Genomic DNA, 19,554 nt, shown 5'->3' with positions numbered 1-19,554 from the left:
TATTCCACACTACTAATGTTAGTAGTGTGTATGTGCAAAATTTCAGCGCTGTAGCTGCTAAAATAAAGGGTTAAATGGCGGAAAAAATTGGTGTGGGCTCCCGCGCAATTTTCTCCGCCAGAGCGGTAAAGCCAGTGACTGAGGGCAGATATTAATAGCCAGGAGAGGGTCCATGGATATTGGCCCCCCCGTGGCTAAAAACATCTGCCCCCAGCCACCCCAGAAAAGGCACATCTGGAAGATGCGCCTATTCTGGCACTTGGCCACTCTCTTCCCACTCCCGTGTAGCGGTGGGATATGGGGTAATGAAGGGTTAATGCCACCTTGCTATTGGAAGGTGACATTAAGCCAGATTAATGATGGAGAGGCGTCAATTATGACACCTATCCATTATTAATCCAATTGTAGGAAAGGGTTAAAAAACACACACACATGATTGAAAAGTATTTTAATGAAATAAACACAGCGGTTGTTGTAATAATTTATTGTTCTCTCAAATCCATTTGCAGTCCCTCGCTTGGCAACATAATAAACGCACAAGATACATACCTTCTGATGTACTGTCAGGTCCAACGATGTAATCCATCTGAAGGGGTTAACTAATATTACAGGCAGGAGCCCTGCTATAATGCAGCTGTGCTCCGTGCTTGTAATTCCCCTGCGAATGAATGAAATGTAGGTCATTGACCTACATTTCATTCATTCGCGGTGATGCGCCCCCTGGTGGATGTCCTCATATGACCTGGAGCGTGGGAAAAAGTTCCCAGGCTGCAGTTCATGAGAACATCCACCAGAGGGCGCCTCACCGCGAATGAATGAAATGTAGGTCAATGACCTACATTTCATTCATTCGCAGGGGAATTACAAGCACGGAGCACAGCTGCATTATAGCAGGGCTCCTGCCTGTAATATTAGTTAACCCCTTCAGATGGATTACATCGTTGGACCTGACAGTACATCAGAAGGTATGTATCTTGTGCGTTTATTATGTTGCCAAGCGAGGGACTGCAAATGGATTTGAGAGAACAATAAATTATTACAACAACCGCTGTGTTTATTTCATTAAAATACTTTTCAATCATGTGTGTGTGTTTTTTAACCCTTTCCTACAATTGGATTAATAATGGATAGGTGTCATAATTGACGCCTCTCCATCATTAATCTGGCTTAATGTCACCTTCCAATAGCAAGGTGGCATTAACCCTTCATTACCCCATATCCCACCGCTACAGGGAGTGGGAAGAGAGTGGCCAAGTGCCAGAATAGGCGCATCTTCCAGATGTGCCTTTTCTGGGGTGGCTGGGGGCAGATGTTTTTAGCCACGGGGGGGCCAATAACCATGGACCCTCTCCTGGCTATTAATATCTGCCCTCAGTCACTGGCTTTACCGCTTTGGCGGAGAAAATTGCGCGGGAGCCCACGCCAATTTTTTCCGCCATTTAACCCTTTATTTTAGCAGCTACAGCGCTGAAATTTTGCACATACACACTACTAACATTAGTAGTGTGGAATATGCAAAAAAAAGGGGGATATGAGATGGTTTACTGTATGTAAACCATGTCTCATATCATGTCGGGTTTGTGCAGGAGAAATGAAAAGCCGGCAATTGAATTACCGACTTTTCACTAACACCGCTGCGTATTTCTCGCAAGTCACACTGCTGGTCCGTGTGGAATCCGTATTTTTCTCGCCCCCATAGACTTTCATTGGCGATTTTTTTGCGCAGTACGCTGACAAACGCAGCATGCTGCGATTTTGTACGGCCGTAGAAAGCCGTATAATACTGAACCGTAATATACGGCTAATAGGAGCAGCCCCATTGAGAATAATTGTGCCGTATGTAATGCGAGTTTTACGGACGTAGTTTCTGCGCTCTTACGTCCGTAAAACTCGCCAGTGTGACGCCGGCCTCAAAGCGCCCCTTTTAATTAATCAGATACTTATTCTAACATGCGCTATTAATTACATTTGCAGTTTAGTTCTGTAGCAGTTAAGCAGTCTAGTGTTTCCAACTAATTATCCCACAGCTATGGAAGCTATTTATTTTGCCTTTTCTTAGCAATGTTTAATTACACACTTGAACTACAGCCTAGAATTAGAAAATGGCAGTATAGTAAATCACCACTAGGCGGCACTGCTGGATAACAAACTGCGAAAGTAGCGATACCAAACTTGTATTTTTTTATTTAAGTGGTAGAAAAAAAAATCAGACATTCATTAAACTTTTTTTTTTTTACTTGTGCCACCATTTTTCAAGACACGTATCATTTTCTGCCAAAGGAGCTGTGATCATCTTTTTATTGATATCACGTTAGGATAGATATATAATGAATAAAACGTATCATAATTCTGCCGTTTCATTTTTTTTCCTCTTTATGTTTACTATTTGGGTCAATTCATTTAATATTTTGGTAGATAGGATTTTTACATATGTAAAAAAATCACAGGTTTATTTTTTTTTTATTTTCTCTTTAACAAGGGGAAAGTAGGGGTGATTTTATTTATTTTTTTAGTATTTTCATAATTTAATTTTTTTTTTCCTGAATTTTCAGATTTCCCAGAGGAGCATTGTGGCTTTAAGTCTCCTCATCTCGGCATGCTTAGCATGACAATCTCCGCAAGGAGAAACAATACTTCTTGTAGGTCCCCTAGGGGATTTGAACCTATGGTCATCAGATCATGATACTATAATAAGGGAAATAATACATCTATTACCATCTATAATTTGCCAATATGTGACCTTACTTGCTCTGTCCCCACTGTTTACCACCTTTATATATTGCTATTCCACCTATAATAATCAGTCGGACTGGAGACGTCCTTGGAATGTCGTGGAAGATGCTGTTTTCTAGATAAGACGTACCACAGACACCAGACGTCTTGATAGAGGCACGTCCTAGAACACTTATTGCCTGGTTGGGTGAACACTTTTGGGATTAAATAGTTCAGAGAATGTCTAGTATCAGTGTCTGACTTCACAAATGATTGTATTTTCTGCAAGTATTTTCCAAATTAGCAAAAACAACAACATAAATGACAAAAGACTGACAAAACGGTATGTGCTCTTACAGAAAGGATTTCTAATCTAGCCCATGTAGGGGATTATGAGCAAAACCTCCCACCTCTACATTTTTCCTAAAATGGAATATTTTGTCAGTTTGTTGTAATCAGCAGGACTAGGCGTCTCGTGCCTCCTAGTCCTCCTGCTCTGTGTAACCCCGCCCCCACCACTGATATAGTGTGTACACAGAAAGCTGCCAATCAGTGGTGTGGGCGGGGTTATACAGAGCTCAGCTTTTAGAGAGCTGCTTGATCTGCAGCAGAAAAAACTGAGATTGTATGAAAATGACAGCAAGCAGCCCAGTAATTGATACATCCCCAAAATCAGGGTCTCTGACCCTATAGTATACATTATACTGCAAAACCTGTAGGCAGATTGCCTTTAATAGGGCCTATGCATAGGGGTTGTGTTCTTGAAGCTTATCATTTTTAAAGGGATTTTCCAGTTTAGTATTAAAAAAATCATAGTCATTTCACAGGGAAAAGTTATGTAACTGATGCTGTTCCTCTGCTTGCTGTCTGTGAATGGGTAGTCTTCTTAATAAAAACAAAAAAAACACTTAAAAAATAAACTTTAATGTCAACCATTCGTTTCTCAGACTATACCCCTCCTAACAGAAATATAATCAGAGCTAATGTGATAATTGAGCGGTATCTGCGCTGTTAGTTCTTTATGGGCCTCTGACAAGGAATCCATGAGAACAGAGGATGAAGGAGCAGCCGTAAGTGGGATCTGGTTACTTTACTGTTCCTTTGTGATTATTTGGGGCTGAGAAACCTATTTTAACAAATGCACGGACTCAGGTGTGAACGTTCTTTAACAAATGCATTTTTCAAGGCATTAATACTGCACAGGTAACAGACCACCACCGTCGGTAAGAAGATAGTCATGGAGCATTAGGTCGCTTATTTCCTGAGCTTCCAGGGAACCTGCAGTGATCTGATGACATGCGGACAGGTGGTTGTGGCCAAAAGAGCCCGAAACCTACAAATACTATAAAAATCATATACAGCTAATATCTAATTTCATAGGTCATTATGATTAAAGGGAATCTGTCAGCAGGTGTTTGAAATGAAATCTGTGAGAACCTTGATGTAGGAGCAGAGACCCTGATTCTAGTGATGTGTCACTTACTAGGCTATTCTATCATAACTCCTGCACCCATTAAACTAAGTGACACATCACCGGAATCAGGGTCTCTTACTCCATATTATGCTGCTGTCAGATAATAAAGCAGAAACCAGCTGACAGATTCCCTTTAAGCCAATACAAAACTTTTATTTAGGTTTAGTTTCTGAAATAAAAACCCTTTTTGCTAATCCCGAGATCAATAATACTTTTACTTTTCATTTTTATGGAGGTGTATGAGGTCTGTTTTGTAAGTTTGGGGCAAATAATGAGATATTTTATAGAGTATTTATTTTTCGGACTATAAAATGCATTTTTTAACAAGAAAAACCCTTGCTAAAAAGTATGGGCATCTTCTAGAGGCAGGTTACTGTGATGGAGGAGAACGTCACCTGTCTCTCCCCCTTTATTGCAGGGCAAGAAAAGAAGCTACCGGTACCTGAACAGAGGCTGCACGTCCAGAGCGTTCCATACAAGTAATTCAAGGACCTTTCAGGTCATGTGACTGATCATGGCCTGAAAGGTGCTTGACTTAATTGTGTGGAAGGTCCTACAGCTGCTCAGCTCCTGCAGTCTCCGTTCAGATCCCAATTAGGAGCCACAACACGTGTTAATGTATAGTGTGTGAGTTTAAATGTGCATGGAGCAGAGCACAGAGCTGTGTGCATGTGTTTGTATATACAGCAGGTGTAATAAGTATTGAATATGTCACCAATTTTCAAAGTAAATATATTTCTAAAGGTGCAATTGACATGAAATTCTCACTAGATGTCGGTAACAACCCAACAAAAAATAAGCCCTCACCCAGCCTCAGATCCTGAAAAATGGAGATTCTACAGGTCTCGGAAAATGGTGACATTTTTTTGTTAACAAACTTTCGATTTATTTGCGCCACTTAAATAAAAAGAACCTAGACATGTTTGGTATCTAAGAACTCGTAATGACCTGGAGAATCATAATGGCAGGTCAGTTTTAGCATTTAGTGAACACGGTAAAAAAAAAAAAATTGTGGAATTGCATTTTTTTTTCAATTTCACCGTACTTGGAATTTGTTTTACGTTTTCCAGTTCACTTAATGGTAAACTCAATGGTGTTGTTCAGAAGTACAACTCGTCCCGCAATAAACAAGCCCCCACATGGCAATTTTAATGGAAAAATAAAAAAAGTTATGGGTCTGGGAAAAGGGGAGCGAAAAACTAAAACAAGGGGGTTAAAATGAGTGATAATGATAAACCCTATTATATCACTATTTTGTGACAATATGGCTGCACGTTTTCGGGACATAGAAAAGTGTTAAATAAAAGTTTATAAAAAGTGTGTAAATTTGTTGAGATTGTTCGGGGGTCGCCGGGGCCGTCGTTTCCCAGCCTCTCTATCCCCCACAGACGTGCCGCTTGTGTCTCTGCTCATGTATGGGGATTATATCTCTTTTTTTTACCACTTATGTCTTTCCCTTTACACTGCAGACATTTGTAGAGCGATATCACATATCAAAGGCGGAGCAGTACAACCGGCTCACTGTGACCGAGCGCCATCAATGATACAGTTGTTCCTAGGCACTGACATCTTCCTTCATGGATGTACAACCCAATCTTCAGATGTCGTGGACTGAAAAGAAAAGGAAAGGGGGGCAGCTGCTCCATTGTCTTGGCTGTGAGAAATACACCCTGGTCAGGAACCAGCTTTATCAGACACCCGTAGGCTGGAGCCTTTCATGTGCCCATAGCCGTTCCCTTTCCTTACAGAACCGACGTCCTGTCACTGAAACTTTTAAATAGGGCATGTCCTACAATAGAGAAATTACCGCAACCTACCATTTCATTCCCCCCGCCCTTCAAATCCATTGATCATTCATGGAACCACCGCCGCTGCGGGCACAGGACTGCTAAGACCAGTGATGGGCTGCAGTGGTCACATGAATGGTGTAATAGACACCCTCACTTTCGATACTAGTAGAGACCACAATAGCTGAGCTAATTAGATTACTAATACTAACCTCAAGACATTTTATCAAGATTGCTACGATTACCCCAGTGAAAAAAGTCACATATCAAAAGAAAAAAAACAACTTTTTTTTTATTGTCCCCTCATGGAATTAAATGTCCACCTTCAACTTTTAGTTCTAACTATTTCTTAATTTTTTTTAAAGGCTTATATCTCTATTTTACTCCAAGGAACAAATGATGTGCATTAACATATAAGGGAAAAAAACTAATTCCAACATCAAAAACAGGCAGAAAAACAATAGACAAAAAATGGAAAAATTAAAAAGGTACAGAATTCACTACACAATTAATACATAAATTACATAATACATAAATTAAGCATAAAATAAAGGAGGCCCAGGAAGCCTTCAGAATTAAACTTGAAAAGAAACTGTCCCACAATAATACCAGGGAGGTTTGGTCAGGAATGAAATTTCTGACTGGGCTTAAGGCAAGGTCTGATCACGGGGGAGGAAAACTGGACAAGGCTAATGAGATGAACGAGTATTTCAATAGGTTTAGCAGTACATGTGTACTGCCAACTGGAAGTGGAGGGGAATTGGGTGCAAATTCTGCAACATCGATATTGGAGGATGAGCAGACTAATTTTAGAGTATCTGAAAATGATGTGAGGAGGCAGTTTAAGTCACTTAACATTGGTAAAGCTGCAGGACCTGATGGACTCAGTCCACGTGTCCTTAAAGTGTGTGCAGACCAGCTGTGTACTGTCTTTACACTCCTATTTAATGGAAGTCTACAAACACAGAGGTGTTGTGAATTTGGTTTCTGGGCTCCCCCGGTGGTTACTGGTGGTACTGAACTTGTGTGCTTCATCTCCTCTGTTCACCTGTTTCCATCAGGATGTGGGAGTTTCTATTTAGCCTTGCTCCTCAGTCATTTCTATGCCGGCCAACAATGTTACCAGAAGCCTTTCTGTTGCATGTTCCTGCTCCTAGACTACTATCAGCTAAGTTGGACTTGTAGTCCTAAGATTGTTTTGCATTTTTGTTCCAGTTCTCTGTTTTTGAATATTTCTGAGGCTGGAAGCTCTTGTGAGCTGAAATTGCCACTCTGGTGTCATGAGTTGATATTAGAGTTTTAAAGTAATTTCGGGATGGTGTTTTGAAAGGGTTTTCAGCTGACTGTGAAGTCCCCTTTTCTGTCTTCCTACTATCTAGTAAGCGGACCTCAATTTGCTAAACCTATCTTCATACTTCGTGTGTCATTTTCCTCTAAAATCACCGACAATATATGTGGGGGCTACTGTCTGCCTTTTGGGGAAAATTTCTCTAGAGGTAAGCCAGGTCTGTATTTTCCTCTGCTAGGGTCAGTCAGTCCTCCGGCTGGCGCTGGGCGTCTAGGGATAAAACGTAGGCACGCTACCCGGCCACTGTTAGTTGTTGCGGTAGGTTTAGCTCACAGTCAGCTTGAGTTCCCATCTTCCAAGAGCTAGTCCTTTTGTATGCTTTACTACGGTCTCTTGCCATTGAGAACCATGACAGTTTGGCCGGCCAAGAGTTAAAATAATTGGCAGAAGAAAGGAGAGAAAAGAAGTCTGCAGAGAATTTTTTTTTTTTTTTTTTTTCTGAGTTTGCTCATTAGTTGATTCACTTGCATCTCTGCTTACTGCAGCCTTCGTCTCTCTCTCCTTCTAATCCTTGAATGGTTCTGATTTCACCTGATTAAAATGGATCCTCAGAGTTTAGCTATTGGTTTGGATAATCTCGCTATGAAGGTTCAAAGTTTACAGGATTTTGTAATTCATGCTCCTATATCTGAACCTAGAATTCCTTTACCTGAATTTTTCTCCGGGGATAGATCTCGCTTCCAGAATTTCAAACATAATTGTAAATTATTTTTGTCTCTGAGATCTTGCTCCGCTGGAGATCCTGCACAGCAGGTCAGGATTGTAATTTCCTTGCTCCGGGGCGACCCTCAGGACTGGGCATTTGCTTTGGCACCAGGGGATCCTGCGTTGCTCAATGTGGATGCGTTTTTCCTGGCTTTGGGGTTGCTTTATGAGGAACCTCATTTAGAGATTCAGGCTGAAAAAGCCTTGATGGCCCTGTCTCAAGGGCAAGATGAGGTTGAAATATACTGCCAAAAATTTCGTAAGTGGTCTGTGCTTACTCAGTGGAATGAGTGCGCCCTGGCGGCGAATTTCAGAGAGGGTCTCTCTGATGCCATTAAAGATGTTATGGTGGGGTTCCCTATGCCTACAGGTCTGAATGAGTCCATGACAATGGCTATTCAGATTGATCGGCGTTTGCGGGAGCGCAAACCTGTGCACCATTTGGCGGTGTCTACTGAGAAGGCGCCAGAGATTATGCAATGTGATAGAATTCTGTCCAGAAGCGAATGACAGAATTTTAGGCGAAAAAATGGGTTATGCTTCTATTGTGGTGATTCAACTCATGTTATATCAGCATGCTCTAAACGTACTAAGAAGGTTGATAAGTCTGTTTCAATTGGCACTTTACAGTCTAAGTTTATTCTATCTGTAACCCTGATTTGCTCTTTATCGTCTATTACCGCGGACGCCTATGTCGACTCTGGCGCCGCTTTGAGTCTTATGGATTGGTCCTTTGCCAAACGCTGTGGGTTTAATTTAGAGCCTCTGGAAGTTCCTATACCTCTGAAGGGTATTGACTCCACGCCATTGGCTAGTAATAAACCACAATACTGGACACAAGTAACTATGCGTATTAATCCGGATCACCAGGAGATTATTCGCTTCCTTGTGTTGTATAATCTACATGATGTGTTGGTGCTTGGATTGCCATGGCTGCAATCTCATAACCCAGTCCTCGACTGGAAAGCAATGTCTGTGTTAAGCTGGGGATGTCAGGGGACTCATGGGGACGTACCTTTGGTTTCCATTTCGTCATCTATTCCCTCTGAGATTCCGGAATTTTTATCTGATTATCGTGACGTTTTTGAGGAGCCTAAACTTGGTTCACTACCTCCGCACAGAGATTGCGATTGTACTATAGATCTGATTCCGGGCTGTAAGTTTCCAAAGGGTCGTTTATTTAATCTATCTGTGCCTGAACATGCTGCTATGCGGGAATATATTAAGGAGTCCTTGGAAAAGGGACATATTCGTCCTTCGTCATCTCCCTTAGGAGCCGGTTTTTTCTTTGTATCTAAAAAAGATGGCTCTTTGAGGCCGTGTATTGATTATCGGCTTTTGAATAAAATCACGGTTAAATATCAGTATCCTTTGCCACTGCTTACTGATTTGTTTGCTCGAATAAAGGGGGCCAAGTGGTTCTCTAAGATTGATCTTCGTGGGGCGTATAATTTAGTGCGAATTAAGCAGGGGGATGAGTGGAAAACCGCATTTAATACGCCTGAGGGCCATTTTGAGTATTTAGTAATGCCTTTTGGTCTTTCAAATGCCCCTTCAGTCTTTCAGTCTTTTATGCATGACATTTTCCGTGAATATTTGGATAAATTTATGATTGTGTATCTGGATGATATTTTGATTTTTTCGGATGACTGGGACTCTCATGTCCAACAGGTCAGGAGGGTTTTTCAGGTTTTGCGCTCTAATTCCTTGTGTGTAAAGGGTTCTAAGTGTGTTTTTGGGGTTCAAAAGATTTCGTTTTTGGGGTACATTTTTTCCCCCTCTTCCATTGAGATGGACCCTGTCAAGGTTCAGGCTATTTGTGATTGGACGCAACCCTCTTCTCTTAAGAGCCTTCAGAAGTTTTTGGGCTTTGCTAATTTTTATCGTCGATTTATAACTGGTTTTTCTGATGTTGCTAAGCCGTTGACTGATTTGACTAAGAAGGATGCTGATGTTGCTGATTGGTCCCCTGCTGCTGTGGAGGCCTTTCGGGAGCTTAAGCGCCGCTTTTCTTCCGCCCCTGTATTGCGTCAGCCTGATGTTACTCTTCCTTTTCAGGTTGAGGTCGACGCTTCAGAAATCGGAGCTGGGGCGGTTTTGTCGCAGAAAAGTTCCGACTGCTCCGTGATGAGACCTTGCGCGTTCTTTTCTCGTAAATTTTCGCCCGCTGAGCGAAATTATGATGTTGGTAATCGGGAGCTCTTGGCTATGAAGTGGGCTTTTGAGGAGTGGCGTCATTGGCTTGAGGGGGCTAGACATCAGGTGGTGGTATTGACCGACCACAAGAATTTGATTTATCTTGAGTCTGCCAGGCGCCTGAATCCTAGACAGGCGCGCTGGTCGTTATTTTTCTCTCGGTTTAATTTTGTGGTTTCTTACCTACCGGGTTCTAAGAATGTGAGGGCGGATGCCCTTTCTAGGAGTTTTGAGCCTGATTCCCCTGGTAATTCTGAACCTACAGGTATCCTTAAGGATGGAGTGATACTATCTGCTGTTTCCCCAGATTTGCGACGGGTCTTGCAGGAGTTTCAGGCGGATAGACCTGATCGTTGCCCGCCTGGTAGACTGTTTGTTCCGGATGATTGGACCAGTAGAGTCATCTCGGAGGTCCATTCTTCTGCGTTAGCTGGTCATCCTGGAATCTTTGGTACCAGGGATTTGGTGGCTAGGTCCTTCTGGTGGCCTTCCCTGTCGCGAGATGTGCGAGGTTTTGTGCAGTCTTGTGATGTTTGTGCTCGGGCCAAGCCTTGTTGTTCTCGGGCTAGTGGATTGTTGTTATCTTTGCCTATTCCGAAGAGGCCTTGGACTCACATCTCCATGGATTTTATTTCTGATCTCCCTGTTTCTCAGAAGATGTCTGTCATCTGGGTGGTGTGTGACCGTTTCTCTAAGATGGTCCATTTGGTCCCCTTGCCTAAATTGCCTTCCTCATCCGAGCTGGTTCCTCTGTTTTTTCAAAATGTGGTTCGCTTGCATGGTATTCCGGAGAATATCGTTTCTGACAGGGGAACCCAATTCGTGTCTAGATTTTGGCGAGCGTTCTGTGCTAGGATGGGCATTGATTTGTCTTTTTCGTCTGCTTTCCATCCTCAGACTAATGGCCAGACCGAGCGAACTAATCAGACCTTGGAGACTTATTTGAGGTGTTTTGTGTCTGCGGATCAGGATGATTGGGTTGCCTTTTTGCCCTTGGCGGAGTTTGCCCTCAATAACCGGGCTAGTTCTGCCACCTTGGTTTCTCCTTTCTTCTGTAATTCGGGGTTTCATCCTCGTTTCTCTTCCGGTCAGGTGGAGTCTTCGGATTGTCCTGGAGTGGATGCTGTGGTGGAGAGGTTGCATCAGATTTGGGGGCATGTGGTGGACAATTTGAAGTTGTCCCAGGAGAAGACTCAGCAGTTTGCCAACCGCCGTCGTCGTGCTGGTCATCGTCTTTGTGTTGGGGACTTGGTGTGGTTGTCTTCTCGTTTTGTCCCTATGAAGGTTTCTTCTCCTAAGTTTAAGCCTCGGTTCATCGGCCCGTACAAGATATTGGAGATTCTTAACCCTGTGTCCTTTCGTTTGGACCTCCCTGCATCTTTTTCTATTCATAATGTCTTCCATCGGTCATTGTTGCGCAGGTATGAGGTACCAGTTGTGCCTTCCGTTGAGCCTCTTGCTCCGGTGTTGGTTGAGGGTGAGTTGGAGTACGTTGTCGAGAAGATCTTGGACTCCCGTGTTTCCAGACGGAGACTTCAGTATTTGGTCAAGTGGAAGGGCTACGGTCAGGAGGATAATTCTTGGGTGACAGCCTCTGATGTTCATGCCTCCGATTTGGTCCGTGCCTTTCATAGGGCCCATCCTGATCGCCCTGGTGGTTCTGGTGAGGGTTCGGTGCCCCCTCCTTGAGGGGGGGGTACTGTTGTGAATTTGGTTTCTGGGCTCCCCCGGTGGTTACTGGTGGTACTGAACTTGTGTGCTTCATCTCCTCTGTTCACCTGTTTCCATCAGGATGTGGGAGTTTCTATTTAGCCTTGCTCCTCAGTCATTTCTATGCCGGCCAACAATGTTACCAGAAGCCTTTCTGTTGCATGTTCCTGCTCCTAGACTACTATCAGCTAAGTTGGACTTGTAGTCCTAAGATTGTTTTGCATTTTTGTTCCAGTTCTCTGTTTTTGAATATTTCTGAGGCTGGAAGCTCTTGTGAGCTGAAATTGCCACTCTGGTGTCATGAGTTGATATTAGAGTTTTAAAGTAATTTCGGGATGGTGTTTTGAAAGGGTTTTCAGCTGACTGTGAAGTCCCCTTTTCTGTCTTCCTACTATCTAGTAAGCGGACCTCAATTTGCTAAACCTATCTTCATACTTCGTGTGTCATTTTCCTCTAAAATCACCGACAATATATGTGGGGGCTACTGTCTGCCTTTTGGGGAAAATTTCTCTAGAGGTAAGCCAGGTCTGTATTTTCCTCTGCTAGGGTCAGTCAGTCCTCCGGCTGGCGCTGGGCGTCTAGGGATAAAACGTAGGCACGCTACCCGGCCACTGTTAGTTGTTGCGGTAGGTTTAGCTCACAGTCAGCTTGAGTTCCCATCTTCCAAGAGCTAGTCCTTTTGTATGCTTTACTACGGTCTCTTGCCATTGAGAACCATGACACAGAGGGTACCAGTGTTATGGAAAACTTCCTGTCTGGTGCCGGTACCCAAGACTTCTTCTCCTGCAACCCTAAATGACTATTGTCCTGTAGCCTTAACATCTCACGCTATGAAAGCCTTGGAAAGATTAGTGCTTGCTCACTTAAGACCAAGGGTCAATGCTTTTATTGATCCCCTTCAGTTTGCTTACCGACATAGATTGGGGGTGGATGATGCTATTCTTTCTTTGTTACATAGTGTACATTCATTTCTGGAGATTGATGGAACCATGGTGCGAGTGATGTTCTTCTATTTCTCGAGTGCATTTAACTCCCTGCAGCCACTTTTACTACACAAAAAGATGACTGATATGAAGGTGGAGGTGGGGATGAGAAATTGGATAACTGACTACCTATCAGATCGGCCACAGTTTGCACAGATGGGAGCAGTTGTGTCAAGCAGATTATTGAGCAGTGTAGGTGCCCCCCCAGGGAACGGTGCTTGCGCCCTTTCTTTTCACACTGTATACTTCAGACTTTCAGTATAAATCTGATCTTTGCCACCTTCAAAACTTTTCGGATGACTCCGTGGTTGTGGGATGTATTAGGGGAGATCGGGGGGATGAGGAATATAGAAGGGTGGTGTCGAATTTCGTGGATTGGTGCAATGGTAACTATCTACAACTAAATGTTAAGAAAACTAAGGAGTTGGTGGCCAACTATAGCAGGATAAAGATGGAATGCTTACCGATCACTATTGCTGGTCAGGAGGTAGAGCAGGTGGAGAGTTACAAATATTTGGGGGTCCATTTGGATAGCAAACTGGACTGGAGATGCCACTCAGAGTTTGTCTACAAGAAGGGAATGAGCAGATTGTATTTCCTAAGGAAACTGAGGTCTTTTAATGTGTGCAGCAAAATGTTAGAAATGTTCTACCAGTCTGTAGTGGCAAGTGCCATCTTTTTTGCAATCATATGCTGGGGTAGTAGTGTGCGGGCCTCTGATGCTAATAAGCTGAATAAGATTATCAAAAAGGCAAGTTCTGCTGTCGGCTGCAATCTGGTCTCTCTTGAGGAGGTAGAACTCTGAGAAAGTGTATGGCAATTATGAACAATAATGCACATCCATTATATGAGCTATTCATGAGACAGAAGAGCACCTTCAGTAACCGGCTAATACTTCTGAGGTGTAAGAAGGAAAAATATAGGAAATCGTTTGTGCCAACTGCTATGGGAATGTACAACAATAACATTAGGGTTAAATCATCAAGGTGAATGTCTACTTTATTTCTCTACATTTCAGTTCACTCGTTGTGTATGTCCTATTCTAATGTACAGTATAATGTCCTTCTGTCAACAAACTGTCATGTCAATTAAGAAATTCATTTTATGATTCTTATGATGTAAGTTGTGCTGCTGTGATACCATAATTTCCCACGGGATCAATAAAGTGTATCGTATCGTATCGTAATACATTATTTATTCAAAATAAAAAAAAACCCTTTCAGATGTTTACTATGCATCACTCGCTACTGGACGAATTAAGATGAAAGGGTAATCATTCTTTTAATTTTTATTTAATAAATCAATAGATGTATCATATGTTATCAGAGAAATTGGCTTCTTTCTCCTCCAGGACTGATCATTAATTCTCACTTCACTGTGAAATCTGTATTCAGTGATAATTAAATAGGAGATGACAGCTGGTGCTGATGAGCTTCTATGGCATGGAGGAGGGGCAAGGAACTAGCTCCTCCCCTTCTCCATAGAACTTTATAAGCAGCAACTACCATCTCCTACCTCAGTAATGTAACATTCTGTCTTCACTGAATACAGATTTCACAGATAAATTGAGAATTTTGAGAATTAGACATCAGATTTCTCAGATAAGATATATTATAAAGTTTTTTATTTTTCATGTGTATTATTGATTTATGAACTGAAAAATAAAACAATGGTTACTATTTAAATTCACAGAGTGAAAGGAATTAAAAATCAAGAAGCTTATGCAGCAGATGAGAAGAGGTACGTGTCCCCTTTAAGGCATTTTACGGAACAGCTGTGCGCACCTTGCTCAATATGGCGATATTATTCAGTGTTTTACAGTGACAGACCTTTAGCAGCAAAATGTAAATATCATTAAATAAACAGCCTCCCTGCCAACTAAACAGGATACACTGATTTTTTGAAGACGCAGCATTTCTAGAAGATTTCTGCAGTTATCGCCAGATGGCACGAAAGCCTCCCCGCTCCTTTATTGATGTGCGTGAGTTTGCAGAACGATTGAAATAATTAAAGTCTAGATTAATTAAACTTTACTGCCAGGGATGAGAGAAAGTCTCCCATCCTTTATAGAGATGGATGACGCTATGTTCTCATTTTTTCATCCACTCATCATGTAAAGAGTTGGTTCACCTTCTCCTGAACTTACACCAGTATATTAGGGGATTGCTGAAATAACAATTCCTAACTATGGCTCCAGACTATTAAAATCTATAAAAAATCTAGAATACTATATGGTCAGGTCAGAAAATGTGCAGTCTGCCATCTCTTAATAGGGCCCCGGTTAGATCCATGGATCTCAGTGGCCAAGGAAGTCAGGGGACGACTCTTCCAGACCCACAGACTCCTGTGGAGATACAAGCAATCATTTACTATAATGATGACTACTGCGCAGCTCCTGTGCATCCAGATACTGGTTTCTACACTGGATTATCGGTATACATGGCCGGACCAGGTGTTAGCAGTACGTGTCTGGTCAAGTACAACTATTGCCATCTCTGGATATCACTTCAATTTCTCAGAAAAGGTTAGAAAATGACTTTGATTATACTGATGACTACTGCGCGGCTCCAGTGTCTCCAGACACTGTTTTTTAGCACTGGAGTAAGGGTTCCAAGTCAAGCATATAATTTACATGGTCTAATCGGGAGGTATCAGTCAATGTCTGGTCAATTACAACTATTGCCATTTTTGGATATCACTTCTATTTTTCAGAGAAGGTTAGAAAAATATTTTGACTATACTGATGACTACTGCACGGCTCCAGAGTATCCAGAAATTGTTTTTTAGCACTGGAGTAAGGGTTCCAAGTCAAGCATATAATTTACATGGCCGAACCGGGAGGGATCAGTCAATGTCTGGTCAATTACAACTATTGCCATCTCTGGATCACTTCGATTTCTCAGAAAAGGTTAGAAAATGACTTTGATTATACTGATGACTACTGTGCGGCTCCAGTGTCTCCAGACACTGCTTTTTAGCACTGGAGTAAGGGTTCCAAGTCAAGCATATAATTTACATGGCCGAACCAGGAGTGATCAGTCAATGTCTGGTCAATTACAACTATTGCCATCTCTGGATCACTTCTATTTCTCAGAATAAGTTAGAAAATGAATTTGATTATACTGATGACTACTGCACGGCTCCAGCGTATCGAGACACTGTTTTTTAGCACTGGAGTATGAGTTCCAAGTCTAGCATATAATTTACATGGCTAAATCGGGAGGTACCAGTCAATGTCTGGTCAAGTGCAATTATTGCCATCTCTAAATATCACTTCTTCAGAGCAGGCTAGCACATGGCTGATTAGTTGCTATCAGCAGTAAGGAGGACCTTTCCTCGATTTTGATACATGAAGCTAATGTCTTACTGACTTTTGATCTCAGGAGCTGGGGGAAAATTAGATTCTTTGTGTTCATTTTGTACTTTGTGATCTAGATGAAAGAGCTTGTGCCTTGTGTTCTGTCGCCCTCGAGGTGTGTGAAAGAAATGGTCACCTGAGGAGACCTGAAATGCTTTTTATCAATTTTTTCTTTTAATACTGTCATTACAGCCCAACTTAACCAGATAGTTTATTATACGGAAGTATAACAGCAATATCTGTCCTATCTACAAGGAGCCTGAACGGTAAGGTGTCCACAAGCTTCCATTTTCAAGCAGAAATCACTCCTTTTCTATGGAGCTTTGTAAAACTAAAGCGTCTTTTTTTAGCGTATTTTGTTGTTTCCTGATCACTTTTCATTTTTTTTTTCGCATTTTTTCCTTATATTTTGGGTGCCTTTTTAAGGTTGCTTTCCAGAAATATTTTAATCCTATTAAACATTGACGAATACATTACTGCTTTTAAACAAATACTCAGACAAAACGCTCAAAAAGCATCTTTCTATCCTTTTCCATTGACTTCTATTATAAATTATAGAGCGTCTTCCAAGCAAAAAACACCTGAAAAATGATTTTCTCAATTCCTTTAACCGCTTGGTGTTTTTGGAAACCTACAGTGGTTAAACGACGCTCAGACACTTGAACATACGAGTCTTGCCAACTTAAAAGGGATCTATTACAGAATTTCACAATAGAAGCTGGATATAAATATTTTAGATGTGATAAGGCAGGTGCATTTATTTTGAAAATCAATGATTGTCTACATTCCTTTTCTGAAAGTTTTTCTTGTGGATATTACAATGATCATTTTAAGATTAAAGCTCTAATTGGAGTCAACAATTGGTTCTTTTAACATAAGAATTACACAATTATTCTCACCTAGATTTTCAAAGTAAGTACAACCTTCTCATCTGGACTTATATTTAATATTTCATAATAATATTTAATTTTTGTATTGCTAAATCTAGTGACAGATTATCCTTAAATGCTGGCCCCAGGCTAACTCGTCATAAAGAGAATAAAACTTTTGGTCTAGATCAAATGTCCTCAGCTTTTTGTACCTTGTTCAACTTCTCCATTTAAGTGAAGGACAGAAGAAAGGTTTAAGGAAAAAATGATAACATATTAAGCATGAGCCACATGTGGATGAAATCCATTGCAGATAGGGGATTTGGGGTTGTTTAGTGGACAGGCATGGACTGAACTCTCTGGGTGCCTCACCTGTAAATGGACATAGTCGTAATCCTCCATCCAGCCACTCTCGTTGTTTTCATACTGGCCTTCAGGGGAATCTTCAGCTACAAATTTAGGTGGGGAAGGCAGAGGACGTGATTGTATATTGGTCTTTTCTGTATGTCCAGCAGACAAATTATTGTTATTATTGGCCAAGTGATTGCCATTTTCTTGCCCAGGCTGAGAATCTCCCACCAAATGTTGTTGCTTGGTCCTTTTAAAGAGCAAAGAAGCATTTCCATGTAGAAACGAAGCCAACTGTTTGGTGTCATCTGGTATCCCCCTCGAATACATGACGAAGCGGTCAAGGTCATCTGAGGAACCTGGTTTGTTTGTAACTAACACATTCAAGGCCCAGTTACAGCTGTCCAAGGCCTGACTATGCTTCAGCAGTTGTTGGTAAACATCTTCCATCTTCTGAAGTTGTTTGCTTAGCTTGGCATGAAGTGTCCGGTCAGATGCTTGAGCTGAATTTACTACTGCCCCCCTGGCAAATTCCAACAATTCCTTAACTGTATTTTTGACTCCCTCTGCTGCGGCCTGGATGCTCTGCACATTGACTTCCATGTGTTCTTGACTTCTCCAAGTGCTACTTATGAAGGACATAAGATAGGAGATTGAGCTATTGACGCCATGTTGTAGCTTTACCAAAAGCTCCATCGCTGCCTCCAAATCAAGATTGAGCTCCTTCCCTGGTGTCTTTGGTGGCACGACTGACGATTCTTTTACCGGAATTACATCAAGTGAAGAGGTGGAAATGTTGCTCCTGGTGCTTCCTGTGCTCGAAGCTGACAGTCTCTTGAAGTTGCCAGTCAATTCCTCAACCACTTTGACCTCCCTGTCTACCTGGGGAGGAACGTCATATATGTAATCGGCCTCAGTCTCTAGTGAGGCTTTTCCACCATGAAACTCTCTCGGAACATCGTATACATCATTGAAGTTCTGTCCAGCAGGCTTTCTTAAGCTGGGGGGAACGTCATATATCTCTTGGGAAAAGGTGGAATCATTGCCCTTAACAGCAGCAGGAGGGATATCATATATATCTTCAGGAATGTATGGCTCCGGGTCATGAATGTGTGTGGGAGCCTTCGGTGGAAGCTGCATTTTATGATTGGAAAAAGCAGGTGGGAAATCATAGGTATCTTCTCTTTGAGGACCATCTGGCACATCTTTGCTTACTGAGGGTGGTATGTCATAAATCTGAAAGAGCAAATGGACAGTGTCACAATAAAGTTACGAGATGTTCATTTTCCAACTAGTAGCAGTAGCGCGAGACGTATATGACAGACCATTATTTCTAATATTAAAGCAGAATTTTCATCTTGGAAAATAATTACATTTGGATGCAATATGCCAAGGAATTTTGATTTATGGGGGTCCAACCTCTGTACTCCCACCCCCTGAGAGTGAAGTCTTTGAACAAACGTGTATTAGGAATAATAGACGAAAGAACATTTGGCAGACCGCTATCAAAGGTATAAAGAGTAAGCGTCATTTTAATTTTTATCTCATAAATTAATATTACACCTGAAAATAAGAAATTGTGTAATATACCTAAGCACAGAAAAGTCTTTATTTCTACTCCGGATCACTCTCAATTCATGGGTATAATCTGTAAACTGTGAATACAGTTTGTCTCATGATTAAGATAGGATATGGTAGTTGATGCTCATAACAGTCGATGGAGAGGGGAGGAGATAGAAGAAAATACAGATATTCTGCAAGTTCTCTTTTACCTTTAAAATCTATGGTGAAAAGAGTAAATGTCATTTCAGGAGAACTTGCAGTAGAACATCGGTATCGGTCTTTAGCTCCTGCCTCCAACTCGACTCCCCTCTCCATAGAATCTCAGAAGCACCAACTGTCATATCCTATCTCAGCAACGTGAAACTCCGTCTTCACTGAATATAGCTTGTACAGATTTTACCCATGAAATACAAATAAAGTTTTTTGTTAGACCTTATTTAAAATTGTGGACACTCATTTAGGTGTCTTTTTTCCACATATATGTTCCATCTGTGATTTTCA

The 19,554-nt window shown here is 41.7% G+C and overlaps 1 protein-coding gene across 1 annotated transcript in view; it reads right to left on the bottom strand.

Annotated features, from left to right (window-relative positions):
• BCAR1 (BCAR1 scaffold protein, Cas family member) overlaps positions 1 to 19,554 on the bottom strand; it is a 231,453-nt gene that overhangs the window by 34,652 nt on the left and 177,247 nt on the right. Inside the window, exon 5 of the mRNA XM_077288183.1 lies at positions 17,515 to 18,726. Within this exon, the coding sequence (XP_077144298.1) occupies positions 17,515 to 18,726 (1,212 nt within the window). The remainder of the gene's footprint in view (positions 1 to 17,514; positions 18,727 to 19,554) is intronic.

This window comes from Ranitomeya variabilis, chromosome 2, assembly GCF_051348905.1.
Source record: "Ranitomeya variabilis isolate aRanVar5 chromosome 2, aRanVar5.hap1, whole genome shotgun sequence".
Taxonomy (NCBI): Eukaryota; Metazoa; Chordata; class Amphibia; order Anura; family Dendrobatidae; genus Ranitomeya; species Ranitomeya variabilis.
The sequence above is the reverse complement of the archived record's forward strand: the minus strand, read 5'-3'. Positions and strand labels throughout refer to the sequence as shown.